Here is a 26,000-nt window from a genome sequence, read left to right on the forward strand (position 1 = left end):
CCTCTGGTATCCCATCAGGCTTGGCTACTAAGGCCACCATTACTTCTCTCTCCCCTGGCTGGAACTCTAGGATCCCTGTGGCACCATAAAACTGAGCATTTCCAGAAGGAATCACTGTATATCTTATGAGTTGATTGAGTAGCTGGCCCTGCTCTCTGCTCACCCTCAGTTCAACAGTCTCCCCCTCCTGCACAGCCAACAAATCAGAGTGAGTGAGTGACTAAGTGAGTGCATGGGTGGTTGAGTGAATGAATTAATTAATGGGGGAGTGAGTGATTCAGTGAGTGAGTGAGTGAGTGAGTGAAGGGGAGAGTGAATGAGTGAGTGAGTGCATGGGTGGTTGAGTGAGTGGGGGGAGGGAAGGAGGTAGGGTGAGTGGTTGGGTGAGTGAGAGGATGGGTGAGTGAGTGAGTGAGTGAGTGAGTGAGTGAGTGAGTGAGTGAGTGAGTGAGTGAGTGAGTGAGTGAGTGAGGGGAGGGAGGTGGGTTGAGTGAGTGAGTGAGTGAGTGAGTGAGTGAACGAGTAAGCGAGCCAGAGAGTGAGTGAGTAAATTAATGGGTGAGTAAGTGCATGGGTGGTTGAGTGAGTGAGTGAGTGAGTGAGTGAGTGAGTGAGTGAGTGAGTGAGTGAGTGAGTGAGTGAGTGAGTGAGTGAGTGAGTGAGTGAGTGAGTGAGTGAGTGAGTGAGTGAGTGAGTGGGGGAAGGGAGGTGGGGTGATTGAGTGAGTGAGCGAGTGAGAGAATGAGTGAGCAAATGAATGGGTGAGTGAGTGAGTGAATGAGTGAGTGAGTGAGTGAGTGAGTGAGTGAGTGAGTGAGTGAGTGAGTGAGTGAGTGAGTGAGTGCATGGGGGTTGAGTAAGTGAGTGTGTCGGTGAGTGAGTGAGTGGGTGGGTTAGTGAGTGAGTAAGTAAGTGGGTGGGTGACTTTGAGTGAGTGAGTGAGTGAGTGAGTGAGTGAGTGAGTGAGTGAGTGAGTGAGTGAGTGAGTGAGTGAGTGAGTGAGTGAGTGAGTGAGTGAGTGAGTGAGTGAGTGAGTGAGTGAGTGAGTGAGTGAGTGAGTGTGTGAGAGTGAGTGAGTGTGTGAGAGTGAGTGAGTGAGTGAGTGGGAGTTGGAAGTAGGGTGAGCGAGCGAGCGAGCGAGTGAGTGAGTGAGTGAGTGAGTGCATGGGTGGTTGAGTGAGTGGGTAGGTAAGTGAGATAGGGTGAGTGGATGGTGAGTGAGTGAGTGAGTGAGTGAGTGGTAGGATGGGTGTTTGAGTGAGTGGATGGGAGGTTGAGTGAGTTGGTGAATGAATCAAATCAATCAATCAATCAATCAATGCCTTACATTGATCAACCAAGGTCCTTTAGAGACTGGTGAAAACTCAAATATTCCTCCAGGGTCATCGTTCTCCAGAATGACAATTTCTCGGCTGGTGAAACCTGGTTTCAGGATCTGGTTGTCCACATTTGTCCTGTACAACAACATGGTGATAATGAGTGACACTGTAATGTAATATTATTAGAAAGCTGAAAAATACTGTACTGTAATATATTATGCATTTTATGTCTTATAAACGTCTTATAAATATGCCCATACTGCTTAAAACAGAACATGATTGTCCATTATAATATACCATACCAGATTTATATTTTGTGTGTGTATGAGTTTGTTCACGCTGGAATTTGAAAGCGTATTAAATATGCTAGACCAAAGGCTTCTTGGTTAAGCTGATTTGACAAGTCATGTTTTAAAGCAACCCACTATCCTCCCTCCTCAGCCGGGGTCTTGTGCATAAACTGAGCTTGGCTTGGCCTGAGCACTGAAGGCTCCAGATAATTAGTAAAATGGCTGACAAAGAGCTTGCAGGAGAAGTGTTCCAAACAAACACATTCAGAGGATGTGCTGCATGCATACAAACAATGATGTTTTTACAGAATAGAATAAAGGAATTTGGTAAATGAGGTGTTAAATGAGTACAAGCAGCATTTGCCTGCATCCAAGTGCAGTAACCCCCAAAATATACAAACACACTCTTGCTATTCATTTCACACACCCAAATAAAAGAGACAACCCCCATCGAAACATTAAGACAAAGCCCCTGAAAGTTCAGAGTGGATACTTTTCCACATAAAGAGTTGATTCACACCACACAAAAAGGCACAGTCTCTCTAGTACGCACTTACCCAAAGTACACTACAAAGCGAGCTGTTTCTACCCTACGAAGGAAAAGTGGGGGAGGACAAAGATGTTCCCGGCACAATGATTACAAGATAAACAAACACTTTGATTAAATCAAAACTGCACACTGTATGTGTGTAGCCTATAGTGGATCCAATAAGCATTTGGACACTTAAATCATGCCTTAAAATGTCTGAATATTATTATAACAAGTAAAACAGACCTGTCTAGTGTAAGAATGACGGTCTCATTGATCTCTGGGATGTTGTCAGCCATTACAGTGATGTTAATTGCTGCTTCACTTTGTCCTGAGAGGAACTTGACTGATCCAGTGAAAGGTGAAATGTCACCCTCAGTGACATCATCTTTGTTCTCGCCAGTGGGCCGCAGCCTCCAGAAGACCACTGCCTGACCATCAGTCCCATCTCGCCTCAGCTGAAGAGTTATCTAAAGGCAGAGAGAATAATTTTTCCATTTTTTCTCTATCGAAGTATACAGTAGGGTCCAAAAGTCTGAGACCACATCAAAAATATGGGATTTTAAATCTGCATTAAAACAGGATTAAAAAATATATATATTATTGTCCATGAGGGTCTTGTATACCAAGCTGCTGTTTGAATCTTCTGGTTCCAGCGCTACCACTGTCTGATTACTGGTGAAGCCAATCTCTCCATTAGCAATATCAGGTGTGATGATCAGGGATATGTTTAAAGCTCCTCCAAAACGAGGACTCACAGATGGGATCGGTGGGGTGATGTTCTCCAACTGGACACTGTCCAACTAAGGAGAGACAAAAAAAAAAATATATATATTACCTGTTAATACACCTGTTTGCAACAAATCATTGTAAACAATATCAGTAAAAAGGAAATAAATTTTTGCAACAAATGCCAATTAAAAATGTTTAATTATCTTGGAATGTCCTATGAAAACTCTGCCTGTCAAACAAGCACTTCAAATGCTTGGTCATCCTCTTCTGAGATGCTATGAGAGTATTTTTGCTGTCATAGCATCTTTCAATGGCTCTTGTATTGCTTCTCTGCATTGCTTAATCAACAAGACAACACAAATCCCATGGCAACCAGCCAGAAGCCTAAGTTTTGTGTCTTTAAGATTTTGTAAAGATTTTTGAAAGAAGTCTCTTATGCGCACCAATGCTGCTTTTATTTGATAAAAATACATTAAAAACAGTCTTTTTGTGAGATAGTATTACAATTTAAAAATGTAAATGCAATATTATCCTGTGGTTTAAACCGTGATACATTTTTTTTAGGATGAATTGATGAATAGGCTTAAATTGATTAGAAACTCTCAGAAGAAGCTTCACAGAGAAACTACAACTTTAAAATAAATAAATAAACAGCCTCATAATTAAAGTAATTTATATTTATACAGATACTTCTAATCACAGAGCATTCAAGCTATATATTTGATTAATATATGCATTTCTTGACATTGTCAGAAGGTCTTTGAATGACATATCCTACCTGAATGAGGAAATGAGCCCCATTCTGCAGAAAGGCATCAATTCGAATGGGCAAGATGAGTTCAGCTTGTGACTGACCAGAACTGAACAGCACACTGTTGACACTGGTACCATTCAGCACCCCATCCCTGGGTCGTGAGGGGTCCAGTGGTCTGGCAGGTATGTACAGGGCAGTTAGGGTAAGTCGTACCTCTCCCATGGTCCCCCCTTCTCGGAGGAAGCTAAGTGACAGGAAGCGTCCCTCAGGCTGACTCTGAATACTTTGATTCTTTCTTGGATGAAAGCCAAATTGACCATAGACATCGTCACTATCTTGAATGAAGAACACCATCTGTGAAGGAAGAACAATATAGTTCAGTTTCCTTACAGGAATGTTCTGTCTTCCATAGTTAAGCTTAGTAATAGACAATTACTATAGACAATCATTTCAATCACTCATCCTTTATTTTGTTCCAACAAGCAAATATAATGCACTTAGTCTATGGGTCAAAACATTACTCCAGAATAAACTTTAAAATGCACTTTGTTTCAAAAAACTGTGGGAAACAAAAGACATATTTTAAAGAATTATGGTTTTCAAAAAGTTTCCATGACCATTATTTCTATTGTATGAAACAAAACTAAACTAAACTAAACTAAACTAAACTAAACTAAACTAAACTAAACTAAACTAAACTAAACACTAGGCTTTTCTCAAAATATATATATATTTTATGAAGAGAGTCATACAGGTTTGGAAGACATGAGGGTGAGTAAATGCTGACATTATGTGAAATCCAAAATATCAAATATATATACCAAAAGGAGATATAAAGATTCAAGAAAAAAATACCCCACAGAAATTCCATTGGTAATGGACAACCAGAAGTTCATCCTAAAACAGCAGTCCCAATGCCAAAAAAGAGGATTTGGACAACTTTAATGCTCAAAAAAGAACCACATAACACCGTGTCCTAACCAGACACGATTTGATAAGATTCCAGCAACAGGCAATTTTTCTATCCTCACCAGACATGTTGACAGGGGATTTGCAGGATAATTTGAATCCATTATCCATTGTCGGTTTCAAGTAACGCAAAACAAATTATATTCCAAAAAAAAAATAATTTAAACACAAAAAATAGAATCCCCTGTCACTCGTTGTGTATGCCATGCCGGCTAGTTACGACAAAAACTCTAATGGTAATAACATGGTAAACATGCCTTTTTATCTCATGTCACAGCGTGTCTGGATTAAAATGTTTTATCTTCAATCATAACTAAGGGAAGACTCAATATTATCTGTAGTAATTCAGTGTCACAGATGGATTTAATAGATTGCAACTGAAACATTGCTTTAAAGTTCAGTTTCCTCTTGCGATAAACTCTAACATAACCTGATATATTCCTCTCTATATAGAAACCTGTAACAAGCAGCAAAAAACAAATGTCACCATTCATTACAGTAAATGTAACATCAGACTATCTGTGTAAAACTCACAGTGAACTAATCTTAGAAAGCCCTTCTCTTTCATTAGACCTCACAAGAGCAAAAATAGCATTCATGAGCTAGTTTATTACTCTGTCATTTACCCTAGCCTCATCAGACCAAGGCACAAGACCTCTCTAAATATTTGTAGTACTGCAATTTGGGGATTTTGTCAGTGAATTTAAACCTTGTGTGGTGTTCATATTTTTGTTATTCAGCCAGTGTTCGTGTGTCTGGTGGACCCGCTGCATTTTTGGGTTTTTAATTCAACATAATCAAACAATTTATGTTAAAATACTCAACAGATGTTTACTTCATCCCAATTACAAGCAATATAAACAGCATATATGTTTAATATTTTCCCTTTACGTTTGTTAGATCACATTTAAGAATTGCAACCTTGTGCGGGAACGGCAGGGGTAGAAACAAAACTAACTTTTGCACTCGCACTCGCACTCTCTCACACTTACACACAATCTCTCTCTCACATGCACGCACACACCAGGGGCGTAGCAACCGGGGGGGACGGGGGGGACACGTCCCCCGCATTTATTTTGACCCAGCGTCAATATTTCCGCCCGTGTTCTCTGATTTGTTACTTAGACTTGAGTGAACTAACATTCAGCCAATCACAGCGTGAATCATCTCTTGGGTGTGTCTGCATGAGCTTCAAATCTCTTGTTGCTCTTGCGAATTTTCGTTCGTTTAGTTTAGTCCCTTTGCTGTTTGGCCGTCTGGAGTAAAATGCACCCCAGAAAAAAAGCAGAGGACGATTACATCCTTTTTACAAACACACAAACACATTATGTTAACAATAATTTATTTGCACACAAAAAAAGCATCATGATCAGTTTTTTGGCTGTCTGATGATGACAATGAGATCGTGAGGTGCTTGAAAGCAGCTTTTGACGCGTTCGACGCGAGTTCGAATCCGCCTTTTGCCGAACTCGCTCTTCTCCATTTTCCCAACACATATGAGATGTCAAATTTATAGCCTAACATAAAGGTCTCTAGCGTTATATTTTGCCAACAAACTAAAATTGAAACCGTGATATGGCTTTGTTGTTTGTTCCTTTCTAAAACAGAACAAGACTTTAACTAATTAGCCAGTCTGTTTGTGCTGCGTGATATAAAGAAAAGTGCGCACTTTGCTCACCGATCAGCTGGTGATCTGGCGTCAAAAACCACTCAAGGGTTTATTTCTTCCAAGTGAAGAAATTAGGACAAAAGTATTGTAATTTCCCTATACTATAGTGTAATATAAAATATACTTTTGAAATATTCATTTTCATTTATAAAGTATAGACATTTATAGGCTATGATTTTACGTCATATAATAATATAATAATGATTTGTATAATTATTCCTAATAACTGTTTGGCATTCTAAAACACCAGTGATAATGTAATGTAGACTGATAGTCTATAGGCTATCATAACTAAAAAGATGTTTGAGCCCTCTTTAGGTACAAGTCAATGCTTTTTCTTTGTTCAATATGCATAGTTCATGGGTTGAATCCGGTTAAAGCTCTTAATTTTGAGCTCTCAAAGTGCAGCAGATTGATTTAACCTTAAAATGCAAAAAAAAAATCTTCCGGGGGAGCATGCCCCCGAACCCCCCTAGAAGGACAGAGGTCCACCTAGGGGGTATCATCACCATACAGCTTTTGTCCCCCCCACTTTTATAAAGGCTGCTACGCCCCTGGCACACACACACACAAACACACACACACACACACAACAAACACTCACTTGGATATGTGGTTTACAGGGACTCTCCATAGGCGTAATGGTTTTACTAATGTTCAAATTCTATAATCTATCCCCCTACACTAACCCTCCCCCTAAACCTACCAATCACAGAAAACTTTTGGCCTTTTCTGAATTTCAAAAAACACCATTTAGTATGTTTTTTTAAGCCGTTTGGTTAATGAGGACACCAATGTCCTCATAAACCATGTTTAAGTTGTAATACCCATGTCATTATACACATTTGTGTCCTCATAAACCATATACAAGAACACACACACACACACACACACACAATAACAGCAAGCCCTGACAGAAGGAGGACAGAGTAAAGGTAAACAGGACCTAAAATGTCCACACTTTTATTAGCCCCGGGTCCAGTGGACCCGAACATTCTGTGTGTAATATAAATGTGTAGGGGGGGTGTACAGTGTGTGGTCATTGAAAATGTGTTCTGATATATGTTCTTCACAGAAAATGAGCCAAGGCCAATGAGTCTGAGGTTGAAAAAATAATTAATCATATTATTTTTCTTTTGATAAAAAATGAAAACGGGTCCTACAGACCCAAACACCATACAAGGGTTAAGGACAGTTGACATAAATAGGCTCCTCACACTTAGTTTTCACATCCTCCAAAGCCAATTCAGCTATCAAACTTCTGCTCACACTTATGGGTAACTGATGGGTTTATACATAAACACGGGTTGGATTTATTCACTCCTTTCACACATAATCAAACTTGCAACAGACACGTTATAAAGAGAACACACAGACACCCACAGGCTATGCTGTGGGCTATTTTGTGCTGGGACCACATGAAGGGAACACCCAAGTGACACAGTGTAACAAGTAGTCTGTGATGCTGCTGTGCCAGAGAGACACATGTGTCTCATTTTACGCCACATCCGCTTAAACGGACTTAGTGCTGCCCAGATGGTAACTAAGAACCAGCTCTGATCCGGGAACTTCCTCTTTGACAAGTGGTTCTAAGCCAGAGTAAGACAACAACCTCCCTGGATGTCTCACCACAAACCTCCCAGTGAGGTCCAAGAGGGATCTGCTACCATGGCTGTCTGAAATTAAGCATAAACATCTAGAATATCAAAGCGGGTGACATTTCAACATGTAGGACAACCAGTGCCCGGGCACACTATGAATAATAATATTTTCCGTCCAAAAAATTAAAAAGAGTGCTTCAAGTTGTCATCTACGTCAACTCGCGAATCTTTCACAATTAAATCCACCTCAGAATTGAGCAACCACCAATCTCTGATCTGCAATCCAAACACATTCTCTAAATGCATTAGTTAAAAACCAAACACATGCCGAGCACTCACTTCCATAGGCTCATCCACTTCAGCCCCTCCTTGTACAGATTCTGGGATCAATCTGAGGAGGAAGGCCTCTGCTTCTTCAGGAAGGTTGTCTTGAGTGATGTTTAAAGGCAGTACAGCATTCATCTGGCCCTCAGCAAACCTCAGGGTACCTGATGAAGGGTTAAGGTCGGCAGAGACTGGAGTCCTATCCATCGAGTTTCTAGTAATATTCCATCGAACTGAAACATTTCCATGAGTTCCTCCGTTCCGCACAATGATGATGCCTTTGTATCTGAGACAGACAAACTTTATCAGTATATGATTTATAATTAATGAAATATAATTTATGATAATATACATCATATTAAATTTTACACACACTACTGTTTACAAGTTTTGGGTCAGTGAATAAAATATTTTCATATTTTCAATATTATTCATAATGTTACAAAAGATTTCTCTTTCAAATAAATGCTGGGGTTTTTTTCTTTTTTTTTTTCTATTCATCAAACAATCCTGAAAAAAAGTATCATGGTTTCCACAAAAATATTAAAGGGTTATTTCACCCAAAAAATGAAAATTCTGTCATTAATTACTCCCCCTCATGTCATTCCAAACCCGTAAGACTTTCGTTCATCTTTGGAACACAAAATGAAGATATTTTTGATGAAATCTGAGAGATTTCTGTCCCTGGACAGCTACACAATTGACACTTTGATGCTTCAAAAAGTTCATAAAGAGAACGTAAAACTAATCCATATAATTTGAGTGTGGATAAAAGCCTAAATCCAATTTGTTCAGCATATAAAGCGATCGTGTCTCTTCAGAACATTTTGGACTAAACCTCTCAATTCATATGGATTAGTTTTTAAATCTTTATGAACTTTTTGAAGCGTCGCAGTTGTGTAGCTGCCTGTGGAGGGACAGAAAGCTCTCAGATTTCATAAAAAAATATCTTCATTTGTGTTCAGAAGATGAACAAAAGTCTTATGGGTTTGAACGACATGAGGGTGAGTAATTAATGACAGCATTTTAATTTTTGGGTAAATTATCCCTTTAAGCAGCACAACTGTTTCATTGATATAATAATAAATGTTTCTTCAGCACCAAATCAATATACTAGAATGATTTCTTTGACACTGAAGACTGTAGTAATGGCTGCTGAAAATTCAGCTTTGACATCACAGAAAAAAATTGCATGTTAAATTATATAATTTTAATATAGCCTAATATTATATAATAAAATAATATTTCATATTACTGTTTTACTGTATTTCTAATCAAATACATGCAGCCATGGTGAGCATAAGAGTATTTTTTTTTTTTTTTTATCTTACCGAACCAAACTTTGGAATGGTAGTGTATAAATGCATATATTATATTTATTATTTAATATTTAAAGATTTTGAAACAGTTGAATTGTTCAAACGGGTGTGTTGTATAGCAAATTATATTTAGCTTTTGTTTTGAAATTTGTGTGAAATTTTGTTAACTTTATTTTCTATTGACTGTTAAACTGCTTTGGAACAATTTGAAGTGTAAAAACTGCTATACAAATACATTGAACTGAAATGAGTAGCAACTATGGTCACACTTTAGTTCAGGGCCCAATTCTCACTACTAACTATCTTTTAACTACGACTTTTGCTTCAATAAACACCTAATTACTGCTTATTAATAGTTAGTAAGGTAGTTGTTAAGTTTAGGTATTGGGTAGGATTAAGGGATGTAGAATATGGTCATGTAGAATAAGGCATTACTATGTGCTTTATAAGTACTAATAAACAGACAATTTCCTAGTAATATGCATGCTAATAAGCAACTAGTTAATTGTGAGAATCGTACCCTGAACTAAAGTGTTTCCGCAACTACCAATAGGAATGAAGACATTGGATTTGACATGTTCCACCTTTTCTCAGAAACAGTGAAACGGTTTGACAACCTGCCATGTGTATTTGGTGTAATATAAGAGATAGGCTTTCTTATTCCCTGTTACATTACACCTGGTTAGGACAAACTGTTAATGACACACTTTTAATCAAATAATGCAATAATTCTCATGCACATTGAACACATTAATACAAGTATCTTTAAACTGTTAACAATATCCTACTTACATTGGGGTCAGGTCTTCATTGATAATGTGTGGTTGTATGGGGGAAGGACTGATTGACAGAACTCCATAAGGCTTATCATTGGGCTCGATGGTCACGAGTGCCATACTTGGCGTTATCAGCACCGCGTCACCCAATAGGGTCTCTTCCAGAAGAACCACCTGGAAAGACTCTGCAATCTCTGGAATGTTGTCATCTCTGATGCTGAAGCGGAGTTCTGTTTCATGGATCCCTGGAGGGAAAACAACCATCCTCTCAGCCTGTAGATCCACAAAGTCCGTCAGCAGTGTAGCACTGGCCGCTCCATTGCCCGTAAGGACTGCATAGGCCACAGACACTGTCCTGTCATCAGAACCGATCAGAAGACCATCCTCAGTTCTACCACGAGTAACGGTAAGAGAAATGACACCGATGTTCTCCGGCACAACCAGTGTGGGCTTGGAGAAGCGGATTGGAGCATCATTACGGGAGATCTTGATCTGCACACTGCTTCTGTTAGGATTGAGTAAAGCTCCGCCAGCTGCTTCTGTCAAACGCACTGTGAAGGTTTCATCATCTTCTGGAAGCTAAAGGAGATGTGAGATCAAAAACAACACATATTAGGATTAATACTAATGCAGAACATCTAACTGTTGATGTGACGTTTCATTAAGGTCAGAAAGGAACCAAAATGTTGTGTTTAGTGCATGTTCCAGGATTTTTTGTGAATGATTCATCAGTGTTATTAAACAAACACACACAAAAAACGCATTTATGCTATTTTACAAAAAATCAGTGTGCCTTGATTATTTGAACTATTTTGAACTATCTTATTGAGAGCATATTTTTAAGAGTCATTTTATAGCAAACACACAAATTTAGAAATATATTAAATATAGTCAAAATACACATTCATGGTCCTCTTATTTTTTAGCCTGTCTTCCCCAACAGTCTGTAAATATAACCCACTTCTCACAATCCAATCAATTGTGAAGGGATGAAATCAAGTCTCGACATGCAAGTTTTTCTCATTAAAAATACACTTTCTCTCAGAAAAGTGCCTTATGGAGATAACAAAAAGTTATGAACGGGTTTCACATTAACTTTAACCTGTCATTATTCATGTGATCTATTTAATGTTTACTAAAAAAAAAACAAAAAAAAAACGGTACCTTGTCATCTTGTATCATGATGCTGAAAACTACAACAGCACGACCAGGAGGAATAGTAATGTTCCCCATGTCTGGACTGAGATCTTCATTGGCAGGGTTTGGACCTCCAAAAATCTGTGAATTCATAAAGAAATATAGATAGAGATCATGCAATATAATCAACAACATCTTTTCTTCTTTTTTTTTTTCATTAGCAAAGTCCAAAACGTTCTGGCAATGCTCACCTCAAAGTTGACGGTCACAGTCCCATAGGTTCCTTTCTCTCGGAGAAGAGTGAGAGGAACATATTGGCTTCTACCTCTTGGCTCCTCCACAGTAATGAGGGAGGTCTAAACAGAAAGCAAACATAATATCACTGTTTCATGCATGTACTGACAAAATTAGAAATTAGGGATATCAGGAACTGCATTAACAGATTAAGAGACGAGGTCCTGTGACACAGGTGTCCAATTCAGCTCCTGGAGGGCCAAAGTCCTGCAGAGTTTAGCTCAAACTCTAATTAAACACATCTGAACTAGCTAATCTAATTCTTCAGGATAACTAGGCAGTGTCCGACATGACATACTCTCTGAGTAGGTACTTCTTTTGAATAAGTACTTACTTTGCAAGTGTTAAAAATGTATGTTCGGTAGCACTTTATTTTACAGTCCTGTTCCCCATACATATACAATAGTAATTACAATAACTGGGTAATAACTAGGTACTAATCCTGAACCTATCCCTAACTTAACCTTAACCCATGTGGTTACCTTATATTAACCAGTACTTTCTTAGGTAAGTACACTGTAAGTATATGTAAGTGCACATACTGTAAAATTAAGTGCAACCATTTGTTCTATACATAGTATGAATGTATGTGTTATGAATGTAATCCCAACGCAATACATTCGTCATATTGTCACATTGTCATGTGGCTTACAGTTGCATAGTTTTGCTGACATTCACAATTATTCTCATCTCTTCTGAATATCACATTATTATTAGGGGAGTAACAATAATCGTGTCACAATATATCACAATACAAAAGTGCAACAATATGTATCGTGGATAGTTCACCCAAAATAAAAATTACTGTGTGAGAAAGGTTTTCTGAGTTTTAGTGTCAGTACTACAATGAAACTTCTAAATATAATGTTGAATATAATGTATAATAATGCAATGGGGGAATATTTGTTGTACCAGTAAAAAGTGGCCTACATTATTTTAAATATATCTAGTGAGCGACAGAGCGCAAGCATATTAGTCTAAAATAATTCTGTATTTTCAGCTTCAGAATCATGAATATTTTTATTCTGGTGTCACCACTGTCCTTGGGTTTCAAGCACCAAGTCCAAGCCTATTCATTTACACCCACAATGTAATATAAAATGTAGCATTTTAATCAACAGTACATTTTTTGTTAACCCTTTATTATGTCTTGGAGTATTGCAATAATATCGTATCGTGAGTTCAGTATCATGATGTATCGAATGTGACATGAGGGTATTGTTACACCCCTAATTATTATTGTTATTTTTGTAATGGAAAAAAGCAACTCAGCAACCTTTCCTCTCAGGCATCTGACCCACATCACTCCCTCACTCTCACTTTCCCATCCATCGAATACAACCCTTACAAAAATACAACCCCATCGATGGATCATCTTCAACACACACACACCACAGAAAAAAAGTAAAAAAAAGTTCACGCTTACAGTCACCCCTACCCAGCATGCTCTGAACAACTTCTTCCTGCTGATCATTGAGGAAATAAAAATAAACTTACTGAGTTGAAGGAAATTATTCCGAAGGCATTATCATTAGACAGGATGGTGATGGTGGCAGTATTTGGAGTTCCCACTGTGACACCATTTGATGAGCTCTGAAAAAGTAAATCATTGAAATGAATGAGAGATAAAAAAAAAATGTGTGTGTGTGTGTGTGTGTGTGTGTGTGTGTGTGTGTGTGTGTGTGTGTGTGTGTGTGTGTGTGTGTGTGTGTGTGTGTGTGTGTGTGTGTGTGTGTGTGTGTGTGTGTGTGTGTGTGTGTGTGTGTGGTCACCGTGATTTTGCCAAGTAAGACATGTTCCTTGATCAACATATTTTGTTGATCCTGGAACAATATTCCTGTCTGAAAATGTAGTCCTAACCATATCCCTATACCCCTAAACCTAACTATAAGTTATCCCTAAAATCAGAGGGAGATGATAGGTGAATAACACTGATTTAGAAGCACCTAAATGTAGAAGCCTAAACTTGACATAAACTGCAAACTTGTCCCTCAAATCTGATTGGTTGATTGGAATGTTGTTTCAGGATCAACACAGATGTTGTTCCAGGAACATATTGCACTTGGATCCATAATTTAAATTAAATTAAATTAAATTAAATTAAATTAAATTAAATTAAATTAAATTAAATTAAATTAAATTAAATTAAATTAAATTAAATTAAATTAAATTAAATTAAATTTTATTTAATTTTATTTTATTTTATTTTATTTTATTTTATTTTATTTTATTTTATTTTCAAAACAAATATTATAACCAATTTATCCAGAAATCCATAAAAAAAAAAAGTTTCTGCAGCTGTAAATTCAGAAATTTTGAATTTCAGATTAAACATATTAGCTTTTCCCAGCTATAACAGAGATTTCTTTCAGCAACAGAGCTCTTGTTACAGTGGCAGCGCAGTCATGAAATACACATGCTCAGACAATTCCCTGCTGCCCGTGACTAAGATCCAGCTCGGTACCAAAACGCACAAATGCTCTCCCTCCTCCTTCTACTGCAGTGTACGAAAACTTTTACAGAGATACATCAGTAGCAGACATTTTGTTAAAACTTGCTTACAAATATTTTAATTTTAAAAAATGATAAGTGAGATAATGGAGCACAGAAAATAAAGAATAAAACAACAGTTTTTCTTTTCCCCATTACGTTTTTTTTTTTTTTTGGTCTGTCAATAATTAGCATATGTTTTATGTAAATTTCTCTTAAGGACTGTCTCGGTTTCCTTTTAGTGCCTTCAGCTTGGGTTTCATTTCATGCCAGTGGTCTTTTGTTACCCTTAAGTTGCCCCATTCTGCCAGCCTAAGGTTCATTTGTTAAACAGCGGACAAGTAGACAGTGGAGCCGTGACCTGTTGTCATTAATCACTCACTGTCAACAGACTGGGACACCACAGTACAGAGAGGCACTGCTATGAGAAACACATCCTTAGACAACACATAAAGGTGTTGAATGTCATTTGTCATGTTAAAATACCTCCATCTCAGTTTAATGTTAATGAGATGAGTAAAAGTACGCCGTTTGTTGATTTTTCCTCAAATTTCTAAACAGTGTGTCTTCATTCACTGGCGTACACAAATGTATGCATGAAATCTGCATACAAAGCTTTTCATGAACACATCAGATATAAGTATGCACTGGTATATAAGATATAAGTATCCCTCACTGACTAGTGAGAGGTTAGCCATTTGTTGAACAAGTTGAATGTGTGAGGCTTCCAGTGTCAGACGCGTCCAGTTATATTAGCTGTACAAAAACAATCTGTTATGCTGCTTGACATTGCAAATAGGTATTTGTCATTCATTTTAATTTATTATAGTAACAATAAACACACTGGTTTGTAGCACAAATAGTTTAACAGTTTACTGCACTTTTCTATTCTTCTGGTTATCTATAGCGGCTAATGAATAGGAAGTCTCACACTCATTGAAAATAGCTTTAAAGTTAATAACATAATAAAGGTGTTTAATGTGTTTGACATTTGACACACATGACATTTCTCAAGGATCGTCTTTAGAGAGCTGAGAGTGACTAAAGACTGTAAAGGAAGGTTGTGTGGAAAGCCCTTATATGATAGTTTTGGCCGTGTTTTATGCAAATTACTAGCCTTGGGCATGTGGTCACTCATTAACATTAGAACGAGGTTAAGAACAAATTCATGTGTGCGCGCACGTGTTGTGAATTAGGCAGATTTGTTTTGTGTGAGAAGTTCTCCTGCGCATATAAATGCACACAATCATTAGTAAATGAGACCCAGGGTCCCAATGTCATCTTCTGGATCAACTAATAGCATAAAACCTGAGGAAAACCTTTTGGAAACAGGTGTTATTTCTGCAGTTCCATTTGGTGCCACTAGTGGTGCATAAATTAAACTCCTAGGAGATCCTCCTCCTTTGCGTGTTATAGGAAGCTTATTTCCAGGCTTGTGCTTTTCTTATAGTGATTAGCTTTGCATAACATCTCTTTAATCTTACGGCACTGACAGTTGTGGCTGTCACAGTTGGTTATTTCGCTTGAAGGTGACTTCTAACGTAGGGTTGCTGCTGCAGTGCCATTACTTAACCCTTATAAAAAGTTAGTGGAACCCATCAAAGACCATGCAAAGGCTTATGGGCCATTGAGCTGTGGTTGAAGAGTTGACAAGCTTTCAGTGCTGTCCACTCAAGCAAGAATTTCAACCACTCTGGGATTCCCACTATTGAGATGGATTACTCGTAAAATGGGCAGAGGAAGCATTAAAATTTAACACTTACTTAGCCGATGCTTGCACATGAAGCACCTTTAGGTAACACAGCAAAAAAGTCATTTTTCTTCTCAATCAGAATTGTAGTTCCTTTTTTTTTTTTTTTTTTAGTTAAAGGGATACTTCACCGATTAGCATTAAGCTTTGTGGTAGTATTGAATGTTAGTATCGAATGAATGTGCTTCCCTCCCTCATGTCCCCCTGAGACGAGAGATTTCTGTATTGTGTGTCAGGGAAAAAAACTTAGATGACGCAAAAATCGTAATTTTGCGTCATCGGAGGCTTTTTTGGCCAGAGGCTAGAGACTACAGCCAGTAGGAGCTCGTTCCGCATGTTTTCACCCGCCCACAGGGGGTGGGATCTCACGATAAAACAGCGTCTTTTCAGTTTTGAGTCAACTAGTAGCCTTGTTGTATCATTTATTCTGATACTGCCCTCTGTAACCGGTTGGCATGACTTGGGAGTGGCCTCATAGGGCAGGGAAGCAAGTGCATTCTGGGAGTTGTTGTCTTTCATCCACATGAGCCAAAAATACATTTTCTGGCTTTTCTCAGTCTAGAATGCACCAACATCTAAAATAATTTCACATTTCCACTACATAAATGACCCAATTTAAATACACATTCATTTTTCCAGCGGTGAAATATCCCTTTAACAATATTTAAACTTCCTTTTTGAGAATATATCTTTTAAGTTAAGTTCGTTTATTTAAGTTTATTTTTCATCTGCGCTGGAAAATGTTTTATTGTTTTATGCATTAATCTCATAAAACTCTTAAGTAAAACTAATATTATTGCAAATAAATTTCATGAATTGAAATACAGCTCAAATAAAATAAATATAATTATTATATGAGAAACTTGCATCTAAAAATGTAACCGCAATAAAATCTGAAGATTTAAACAAAATGTGAAAATTTAAAACTGAAATGAAAATAAATTAAATCTAAATACAAAATATTAAAAATAATAAAAATTACAAGCACATAACAAAATTATTAAAAACAAAACAAAACTTTGGTAACGGGGTTAACAAGCCTTATAATCTTACACAGTTTTGCTGTGTAAATTGATCTTGTTTTATGGATGCTTAGATAATAAAGATTCAAGGATATTTTATTTATTTTATTTTATTTATTTATTTTAATTGAAAACGAGACCCCCTTGAACAACCTGAAATTAAGGCCCAGTTTCACAGACAAAGCTTAGATTAAGCCAGGATTAGGCCTTAGTTCAATTAGGGTATTTATAGCTTTAATAAATGTGCCTTAGAAAAAAAAAACAAAGAAAAAAAAAAACATTACTGGTGTGCATCTTGAGACAAAACAATGGCACTAACATATTTTTTGTCAGAGCAAGTTGCTTTCAGTTAAAACAGCTCAAATATGCATTTTAGTCTGAGACTAGGCTTAAGCCTTGTCTGTGAAACCGTGGGTGAGTGTCTTGCTTATAGGCACTGGCCAGCTTTTACTGGATTTGAACCTACACCCTTCCCAGACAGCAACATAGTGTCGGCCCAGATCCTGCCCACATCTGGTACGCGTGGAATCCACATGCACCAGATGTGGTCCGGATCAGGGCCGACACTATTTTGCTGTCTGGGTTTTAATTACATGCATAGATCTTTACAACTGGGCTCTACCTGCAGAGAGTCAGTATTTCCTGGTTCAAGCGTTACCTGCAGGCGGAGGTTGAACACAAAGGTCTCATCAGCCTCAGGTATGTCATCATCCCTCACAGCGATGAAGATAGTTTTACTGCTTTCAGAGGACAGGAGAAAAGCAGCAGCAGTTGTGGCCTCAAAGTCACCAGTGTCCTCTCCCTGAAGCTGGACAAACACAAGATAATGCATGGAAAACATGGAGAACAGTCATCAATTGTTTTAGTTTTGGGAACAATTCTTTTAAAGCATAGATGTTCTTTGTTTTTGTTTTATTTCGGAACGTGCTGAACAAAAATCAAGACTTGGATTGGGAGAAAACGGTTCTTTATAAAACACCTCAAAGTTTGTGACGGGAAATCCCTGACCTCTTTTAAACTCAGCCGGCACCATCTGGTTGACAACTGCCACCTCTAGCACATGCTTTGATGCCACCCACTGTAAGCCGCTACAAAATGGGCTCTTAGATCCTTCCTTCTACAGTGAATTTATGGAACCCATTCAATGAACCGGCAACGCTTGCCCACTTACTATGCGTGCTAAACAGGCACTGCCTGCTTTGACAGTAGGAATATTTGTGTTTCTGTGCTAATTACGGCCATATGTGCTATGATATGATTTACCAGACAGATGCTTGGCTGTTGAGACCCAACCAGCTGTTAAGGCATTAAAACAGCAGCCAGTTTAGAAGCACTGTTAGCTCAAAGGTTCTGTGGAGCCTTAATCAAATCTACAGTCAGTAAAAAATGTCACTTATGCTTCCTATAACTATTTCTTACTCATCATGCTCTTATTATGTGCCATCAGTGTTGTGTTAGTGATGAATCGTTCATGAACGATCCGTTCGTTGCGTTGGTCACGTTACAAATGAACGAAAGACTCGGAAGGTAAAGTCATTATTTATGTTCCCTGTAAATAATTTTTGACTGCATTATAATGATTTCATAATTCAGAATATGATCAAGATTGCGTAAGTGGATGTGTTCGGGGAATTTGCCTGTTAAAAGTATAACATTTAAAGCCCCTTAAATGACCGAAATGACTCGAAAAAAGATCGAACGAGAGTCAGTAAAATGATCCGAACTTCCCATCACTATTGTGTGTGTCCTTATGACTTACTACTGATAAAATTAAAAGGAGACATTATGTGATATACTTAGTTACATGATAGATTAAATAAGACTTAAAAAAATATATATATTTTAAATGTTTGTTTACTTTGGAATTTCAGCCAATGTTTATATAAACAAACTAATAAATATTAAAATACTATTAAAACATTTAATTAAATCAAAATAATGTTTTTTTATAAAAATGAACCGTTTTTTTTACGCTTTATGCGTTTTCTGATAAAAGGCAGAACATTTTCTGTTCAACCCTGTTATGCTTTGGCATTTGCCCTTGCCCTTATCAATAATCATACAATGACTTATTTATTCCTTTATTTTTATTTTGTATTATTTGTTTCTTTTTTTACATTGTGACATTTATTTAAAAGGCACAAAGAAACTATGAGAATTTACTGGTGGTTCTTTTTAAAAATGTAAGTGTCATGGACTGCCTGGTTTGTTTTCGTTTTCATGGACTTTAAGGGTACGTTTACACGACAACAATAATTATGCTTGTTGATGCATATGCGGAGAAGTTTTTACTTAGATTGTTCCGCGTACAGACGGCACTATTGTCAAAACGATCCCCCTTCACACAGTTCTGCGAAAACGAAACGCTGTATTCTGCTGCTGCGATGAAACACTATAAACTGAATATGTAATAGCATGTGCATGACGTCATCGTCTTCATTTGCATTTTTACTGTTTACACGGAGACCGTTTTGAAACCCGCATTTTCAGGCACCCAAAACGCAGTTGTTGTGTAGATGAACGGCCAAAACGCATACAATTTGTACGTTTTTAGTTGAAAACGGTGTCGTGTAAACAGCCCCTTTAATTTGTTTCTCTCAGTAACCCGTCTTCCTTTGTTCCATTTTCCCGCTCTTCATTTGTTACCATGGATTTGATTAATTAGTTGTCACCTGTTCATCATTGATTCACCCTGTGTATTTAAGTTCCTCATTTCATTCAGTTTTTGGTCTGGTATTGTTCATGTGTCATGTCTACACGCTGTTTTGTAACCTTTCAACTTGTGGATTACTTGAGTTTGCTTTGTTAATAAATATTTTGTTTTATTTTGAACCTGTTTTAACTCTTTCATCATCATCTGGACTAAACTGTGACAGTAATCACATAAAAAAAAATGGTTACATTTTATTTTAAGGTGTCCTTGTTACAGTGTAGGCCTATACATTAAAGAAGTAATATTAATAAACAACATAGGATTGGGAATAGGGTTTGGTATAGGGTACACTCTCAGAAAAAAAGGTACAAAAGCATATACAAATGCATATTGGTACCTTAATGGTACATATTAGTAACTAAAAGGAACAAATTAGTACCTAAAAGGAACAAAAGTGTACCTTTTGAAAAGGTACAGCCCCAGTGACAGCTTTTGTACCTTTTTTTCTGAGAGTGTAAGTTGCATGTAATTACACATAATTTACCGTTAATACTAGAATAAGTACATGTAACATATTATGTAACAAAGACACTGTCAAATAAAGTGTTACCAAAATTATTTTAAAGTCTGAAATAGCACCAAAATAGGAACATTTTGAGCAGCATACAGTTTAATTTGATCAAATTGTACATTTATTTTGATAAAACCAGGTTTGCTACATAGACTACAAACCCAACTGGCAGACCAACCCGATCTCACGGCAATTGGTACAAATTTTACGAGGTGGCTAATTTGTACGAATTCATATGACCTCACACACATTTTTGCTAAATCGTACATATTTTACGAGTTGCCCAATTCGTTAGCCTGACAAGCCAAACCCACATCAAGATGTTGGGTCTGGGAACACACCATTGGCAGGGCTCAATCCGAGGGGTGGGATAAACGGTTGTCTTTCAAATTCCCTCTGCACGCAATAGGATAGGATAGCACCCACCAGCGGAGCCAGTTGATAGATTAAACTCCTTTTTTAAGAATGACTTCAGTGCAGTTCTTTGTTCTTTTCTCAAAGAAAAGCTTAACTCCAAGTCTTCCAGAGTCGCGGCCAAAGGCGATTCGAAAGACCGCTGTTCGCCAGCAGCAGCAGCCATCTTCTTTGTTTTCAATTAGCAGGGAATTCACGCGGATCCGTCGCAACTCTGCCGTCATTATGTTAAGCCCGCCCACTGACTCTATACACGATGTGATTGGCCTGACTAGAGTTTGGTTTTTCCAGCTCGAAAGCCAACGGAGAGTTGCTAGACGACACTGGCTGCAAAATAAAATTTGCTGCCGCTAGGGTGCCTCTAGATTTCTAGGCTACCAATTTGTATGAATTCGTACGAATGACCTACCCCTGACCCCGCCCCTAAACCTAACCGTCACTGGGGTTTAGACAAATCGTACGAATTCGTACGAGTGAGGTCGTACGAATTCATAAGAATCAGCCACATTTTACTCATTCGTACGAATTCATACGAACTGGTCGTGAGATGGCGTTGGGCAGACACACAAACTGATAGTAACAATGATTAACCACTCATGCAGATTGCTCTTCTAAACTTACCAGAACCAGAGCTGTGACATTAACTGGATCTCCAACTCGTTCCACCACAAGACGCACTATGGCCCTGCTGCTCTCGTTCACAACAAACTGAGTCTGGCCCTGGAACCTCAGCTCTGCCGACTCAGATCTGGCACTTGTGGTGAGCAGCATCAGAACCAGGCCAGCTAGACCGACAACAGCTGGCATTCCTGAAGAGAGAAAGAACATATACAGTTCAGTGACCATTCATCTGAACGGGGAATATTTCACTCAGCATAAATTAAATTTACAATTACAAGCCTCTGATACTGTCCATCTTTCACTCGCAGTAGATCTGACAGGGTGGTGCATAAATGAATCGTTACTGTTATGGTACTTGCACAGATTTCACACTTTCAAGGCAAGTGTACACCATAATAGCAGCTGGAATATATACCCTGAAGGGTGTATTGACAAGTAGAAAACTGCACAAATATATGACTTTAGCAGCATTAGCTAACATCACCTTTAGAAAAAAAGGTTTAACGGTCTTTTATATAGAACCCTAGGGTTCCTGCCTGAATTTTAAAGAACTCTTTATGCCAAAAAGTTTCTATAATGATTGCATAACACTTTAATGTTTAATGGGATATTTATTTTGTTTTTCTAGTGATCAGGTATTTTTACAAGATGTTTAATAAAATTACAGTTAAAAATGAATTAAAACATTATTAATTAAAACTGAGTCTTAATTCATAAAATGATCTCATGATGGGAACCCCTAAAAGTTTTTATATATAAAGCACCTGACCCTTCAAGAAGCCTTTAAGGTTCTATACAGAATATTTTCTTCTTGCAGAACCGGACTTTTTGTAAACAGACCACCTATGTTTTTTTATTATTTTTGGAGCTGTCATTGTACAAAGATCTGCATTAAAATTCCTCAAAAAAACTATATTTTGTGTTTCAAACATAACAGCGTAGGTTTTAAACGACATAAGTTAATCATTTTTGGTTGAAATATCCCTTTAAAACTTTGGAAATCAAGATAATATGACTGTATGACTGACCCTTTCCCTTTAAGGTTCCTGACCTTTAACATTTAAGGTTATTGTCACCTACAATAGAAGAAAAATCAGACAGGCATTTATTGTGGTCATCTCTTTTGAAGAGAAATAGACTATTAAGTTTTATTGCAGGACTCAGACAATATCAGTCTCCTTTTTCTTCTTAAAGACTGTTGTCATGGCTAACAAAACAGAAAACAGAAAACATGAATATGTTCAAAACAACGTCTGGCCATCTATTTAGTCATCCGCTGCTTTGAAGCACACACACACTTTTTATATTTGCTAAATTACATGGTAAATACACACGCTTTGAATGAAGTAATCTTGTTTTTCCTTTTTTTTTTCTTAGAAGAGTCAATTACCAGGGAAAGTTGGACATTGGTTAAATTCAGCTCTTCATATGTTCCACTTCTGCTACATCATGCGGTTATTCTTGAGCCACAAGGTTGTTGGGAGCAGACGGCGTTCATCAATTAAGGTGCCATTTCAGATTACTGAGGGGTTCTTTCTTTTGACTTAGTGAGAGTAAAACTTTGAGGGGCAGAAATGCAACCATAACCATGAAAGTTTGGTAAAATTTCATTGCTCAATTGGGGTATGTCTGAGTGTGTGCACGTCTAAATCAAAAGTGTGTGTGTGCGTGTGTGCGTGCGTGCATGTGTGTGTGTGTTGTGTTTTGATGACAAGAGGCGGGCAGGCAGGCAGGCAGGACAGCACGGAAGGGGGGCCGTGAATGCTATCAAAACTGGATTAGCGGCTGCTGGCGGGCTGAGGCCTGGGGTGAGGGTACAAAGCCGGGACAGTAGAGGGGAAAGCCTTGTATTCAGCCCTGCTTCTCCCCCAGAGCTGGGAACTTCCTGACTTGTTCAGACTCAATACACAACATACACACAACTGCACCAGCACCTCTCTCTTATTTATTTTAGTTAGTTTACATTAAAATATGCTTCTACCTAATACCAAATTTCCGCTAATAATAAGGTTTAGGATAGCACAAATAAATGCAAAATCCTTATTATGAGCTGTAAATAATAACAAACATTTCCTATGTAAATTATACTTCAAATTCTGTTAAAACCATACTCTCATTGTGAGCAATTTTGTGAGCAATTTCAACTCCAGTTCTTTTACAATGTTCTCTAACAATCTCCATATGCTCTGCTTCTATCCACTGAAGCAGAGGTGTAAAGAGTACCTAAAACCATTCTTGAGTAAAAGTACAGATACCTCACAGCGAAGTTACAAGTCACCAATTCCAATATGACTTGAGTAAAAGTCTTAGAGTATCTGATTTTACCAGTACTTAAGTATTTTACTCGTACTGAATGTAGGCTCAAAGATGCACTAGTCCTCAGCACCTAAGAGACATGCCAGTGAAAAACAAGAAACATTTGGTCTGTTAGGAAAGCAATCACATGTTTATTTTCTAAAATCAAAATAAAACTGAACACCACAATATTGCAATAAATCAAGGTGGACGCAACAGCCTCTTAAACGTCTACAAACACTCAAGTCTCAGTTAAGCTCACATGCTCAAAAAGGGCATGAGTTAACCAATATCCTTCAAAAAGGTCTCTTCAATATAACAGATAAATATAATAATTGAAAGTAAAATGAAATAGTGAAAGCGTACTTGCACTGGACATGCTGGTTTCAGCCTCATCACCGACTGCAGTCATGTCCACATTTCATTTAAACACCTGCGATTCAGCAACTACCTGCTAATGCACTCACATTCGAGCTAAGTACCCTTCTTGACAAGTTTGGGCAAAACGCACAAGATAAAGTACCTTCAAAACCACAGATAGACCTCTACCTGTCGCGATAGTATAAAACTTTCCTGATAGAGTAATAATTACAGCAAAATAAAATAAAGCATATTTTGTTACCTTTTGGAGCTTGGAAGGGTTCAGTTTGAGCAAATGTTTTATACCATCATCACGGTCCTCATCAGAGCTCATTTCCCAGTACATTCAGCATCTGGCTCATATTCACAATCTCAAACATATTCTCAAAACTATCCTTTTCAACATCTTCAAAATCAATATTTTGATCGCTGACAGTTTCTTCACCAGATCCACCGTCAAGTGACAGTGACACTAATATCTGATTGCGTTCAGTTCTTGCTCTGCAGTAAATCGCTGAGACACTTCAAGTTTTGCAGATGAAACTTCCTTTTCTTTTGTTTTCTGCCTGCAGTAACTATGAGTGAAACGGCACTTCATCATTATGTATCAGACATTGCCACCTTGTGGAATAAAGGGGAATTGTACTTATTCAGTCATCAAATATTAAATTATTGTTGTGCAGAAAAAATATATACTTACACTGTTACATGCATCGGGTCTTTAGCGACACTATACAATTCTTTACAAAAAATAAATGGGAACACAGGCATTCTTTAAAAAAAAAAATCTTGCTGTATTTGTTTATAATGAATTGATTGAGGAATACTAAGAAGGTTGATGTCTAACTTTTAAAAAAATAATAAGGAGGAGGGTCACAAAAGACCCGAGGTACGCGTTTTAGGGTTAAGTAATTAAAACAATAATATAAAATAAAAAACATTATGTTATGAAATATTAAATAATTTACCCTTTTTTCAGATGGATGGAAGAGCAACATAAAAGGTAAGAAATAATTGCATTTAAAATCCATGATATCATGCTGCATTTTTGGGAACTGATAAATAAAGGCACTTGACTTGACTAACACAGCTTGACTTACTGATAAAGCATCTTTGAGCATTTGTTCTTCTGGAGGTTCAAGCAATTCAAGGAGATGTCCAGGCCATCAGTCAAGCCTGAGGTTACCACGGCCTCTTTGGCCGCATCTCCTGACATTGATAAAGACAGACACAGAGATACTACACACCCTTTGCCAGATCACCACAGGACATGCTGGCCTGAAGAACATCAAACGATTTATCAATGACCAGGAGGCCACCGAGCCGCCAAGACACTGGTGGTTTGGCTCTTAGGCTGACCCCAGGACAGTCTATTGAAGAGATGTCTCATTTTCAAAGACAAAATGAAGATGGCTTTCGCAGTCAAGCTACTCTCTTTTCCCTCAGGCACACAGGAGGCCCGCAGCAGAAGCCCTTTGCCATTCAGTGCATATCAGAGATGGTCCAAATGCCAAAAAAAAAGCAAAAAATATGGAAGAGGGCAAGCATTTTGGGTGAATATTCAGCAGAAAGCTGCTCCCCTGCAGTGGGAGATACAGATGCCTTTTTGCTCTCTGGAAGTGTGCTGTTAAGTCAATACAGCGCCTCAGGTGGTCTCTCTTTCATTCGACATGGTTATCTCTGTTCAGTCAACCAAATCCTTTAGCATACTTCACATCTTCTACTTTCAAAAACAAAGTGCTTGAGGTGGTTTATATCTTCTCAGTGGTTTTCACTGATAGCATTCTGGAATTACTCATTACAATAAAAATGCATGCCTGCCCATGCCAGGAAACTTGATTACAATGGCATCTGTAATTCATCGTTGATGCTGAGTAAGCTACTTAATTCAGTCAGATTAGCAGATTAGCAAGTGGGATATTTGCCCACTCTGTGTAACTCTGGGGGATTCATTTATTTATTATACTTGGTCTCTTTAAAGGGATAGTTCCCCCAAAAATGAAAATTCTGTCATTATTTACTCACCCTCATGTCGTTCCAAAACTGTACGATATTCTTTCTTCTGTGAAGCATGCACGCGCACACACACACACACACACACACACACACAC

At 37.8% G+C, this 26,000-nt stretch overlaps 1 protein-coding gene across 1 annotated transcript in view; it reads right to left on the reverse strand.

The window, feature by feature from the left end:
* adgrv1 (adhesion G protein-coupled receptor V1) overlaps nucleotides 1-26,000 on the reverse strand; it is a 154,774-nt gene that overhangs the window by 116,748 nt on the left and 12,026 nt on the right. Inside the window, exons 2-13 of the mRNA XM_082169978.1 lie at nucleotides 21,235-21,422; nucleotides 17,634-17,783; nucleotides 13,211-13,306; nucleotides 11,671-11,775; nucleotides 11,447-11,560; nucleotides 10,299-10,861; nucleotides 8,203-8,473; nucleotides 3,649-3,978; nucleotides 2,765-2,941; nucleotides 2,385-2,608; nucleotides 1,328-1,454; nucleotides 2-187 (exon numbers count right to left, since the gene is read on the reverse strand). Of these exons, the coding sequence (XP_082026104.1) occupies nucleotides 2-187; nucleotides 1,328-1,454; nucleotides 2,385-2,608; nucleotides 2,765-2,941; nucleotides 3,649-3,978; nucleotides 8,203-8,473; nucleotides 10,299-10,861; nucleotides 11,447-11,560; nucleotides 11,671-11,775; nucleotides 13,211-13,306; nucleotides 17,634-17,783; nucleotides 21,235-21,420 (2,529 nt within the window). The 5' untranslated portion in view covers nucleotides 21,421-21,422. The remainder of the gene's footprint in view (nucleotide 1; nucleotides 188-1,327; nucleotides 1,455-2,384; nucleotides 2,609-2,764; nucleotides 2,942-3,648; nucleotides 3,979-8,202; nucleotides 8,474-10,298; nucleotides 10,862-11,446; nucleotides 11,561-11,670; nucleotides 11,776-13,210; nucleotides 13,307-17,633; nucleotides 17,784-21,234; nucleotides 21,423-26,000) is intronic.

The sequence above is a fragment of the Leuciscus leuciscus genome (assembly GCF_965113295.1).
Source record: "Leuciscus leuciscus genome assembly, chromosome: 5".
NCBI lineage: Eukaryota > Metazoa > Chordata > Actinopteri > Cypriniformes > Leuciscidae > Leuciscus > Leuciscus leuciscus.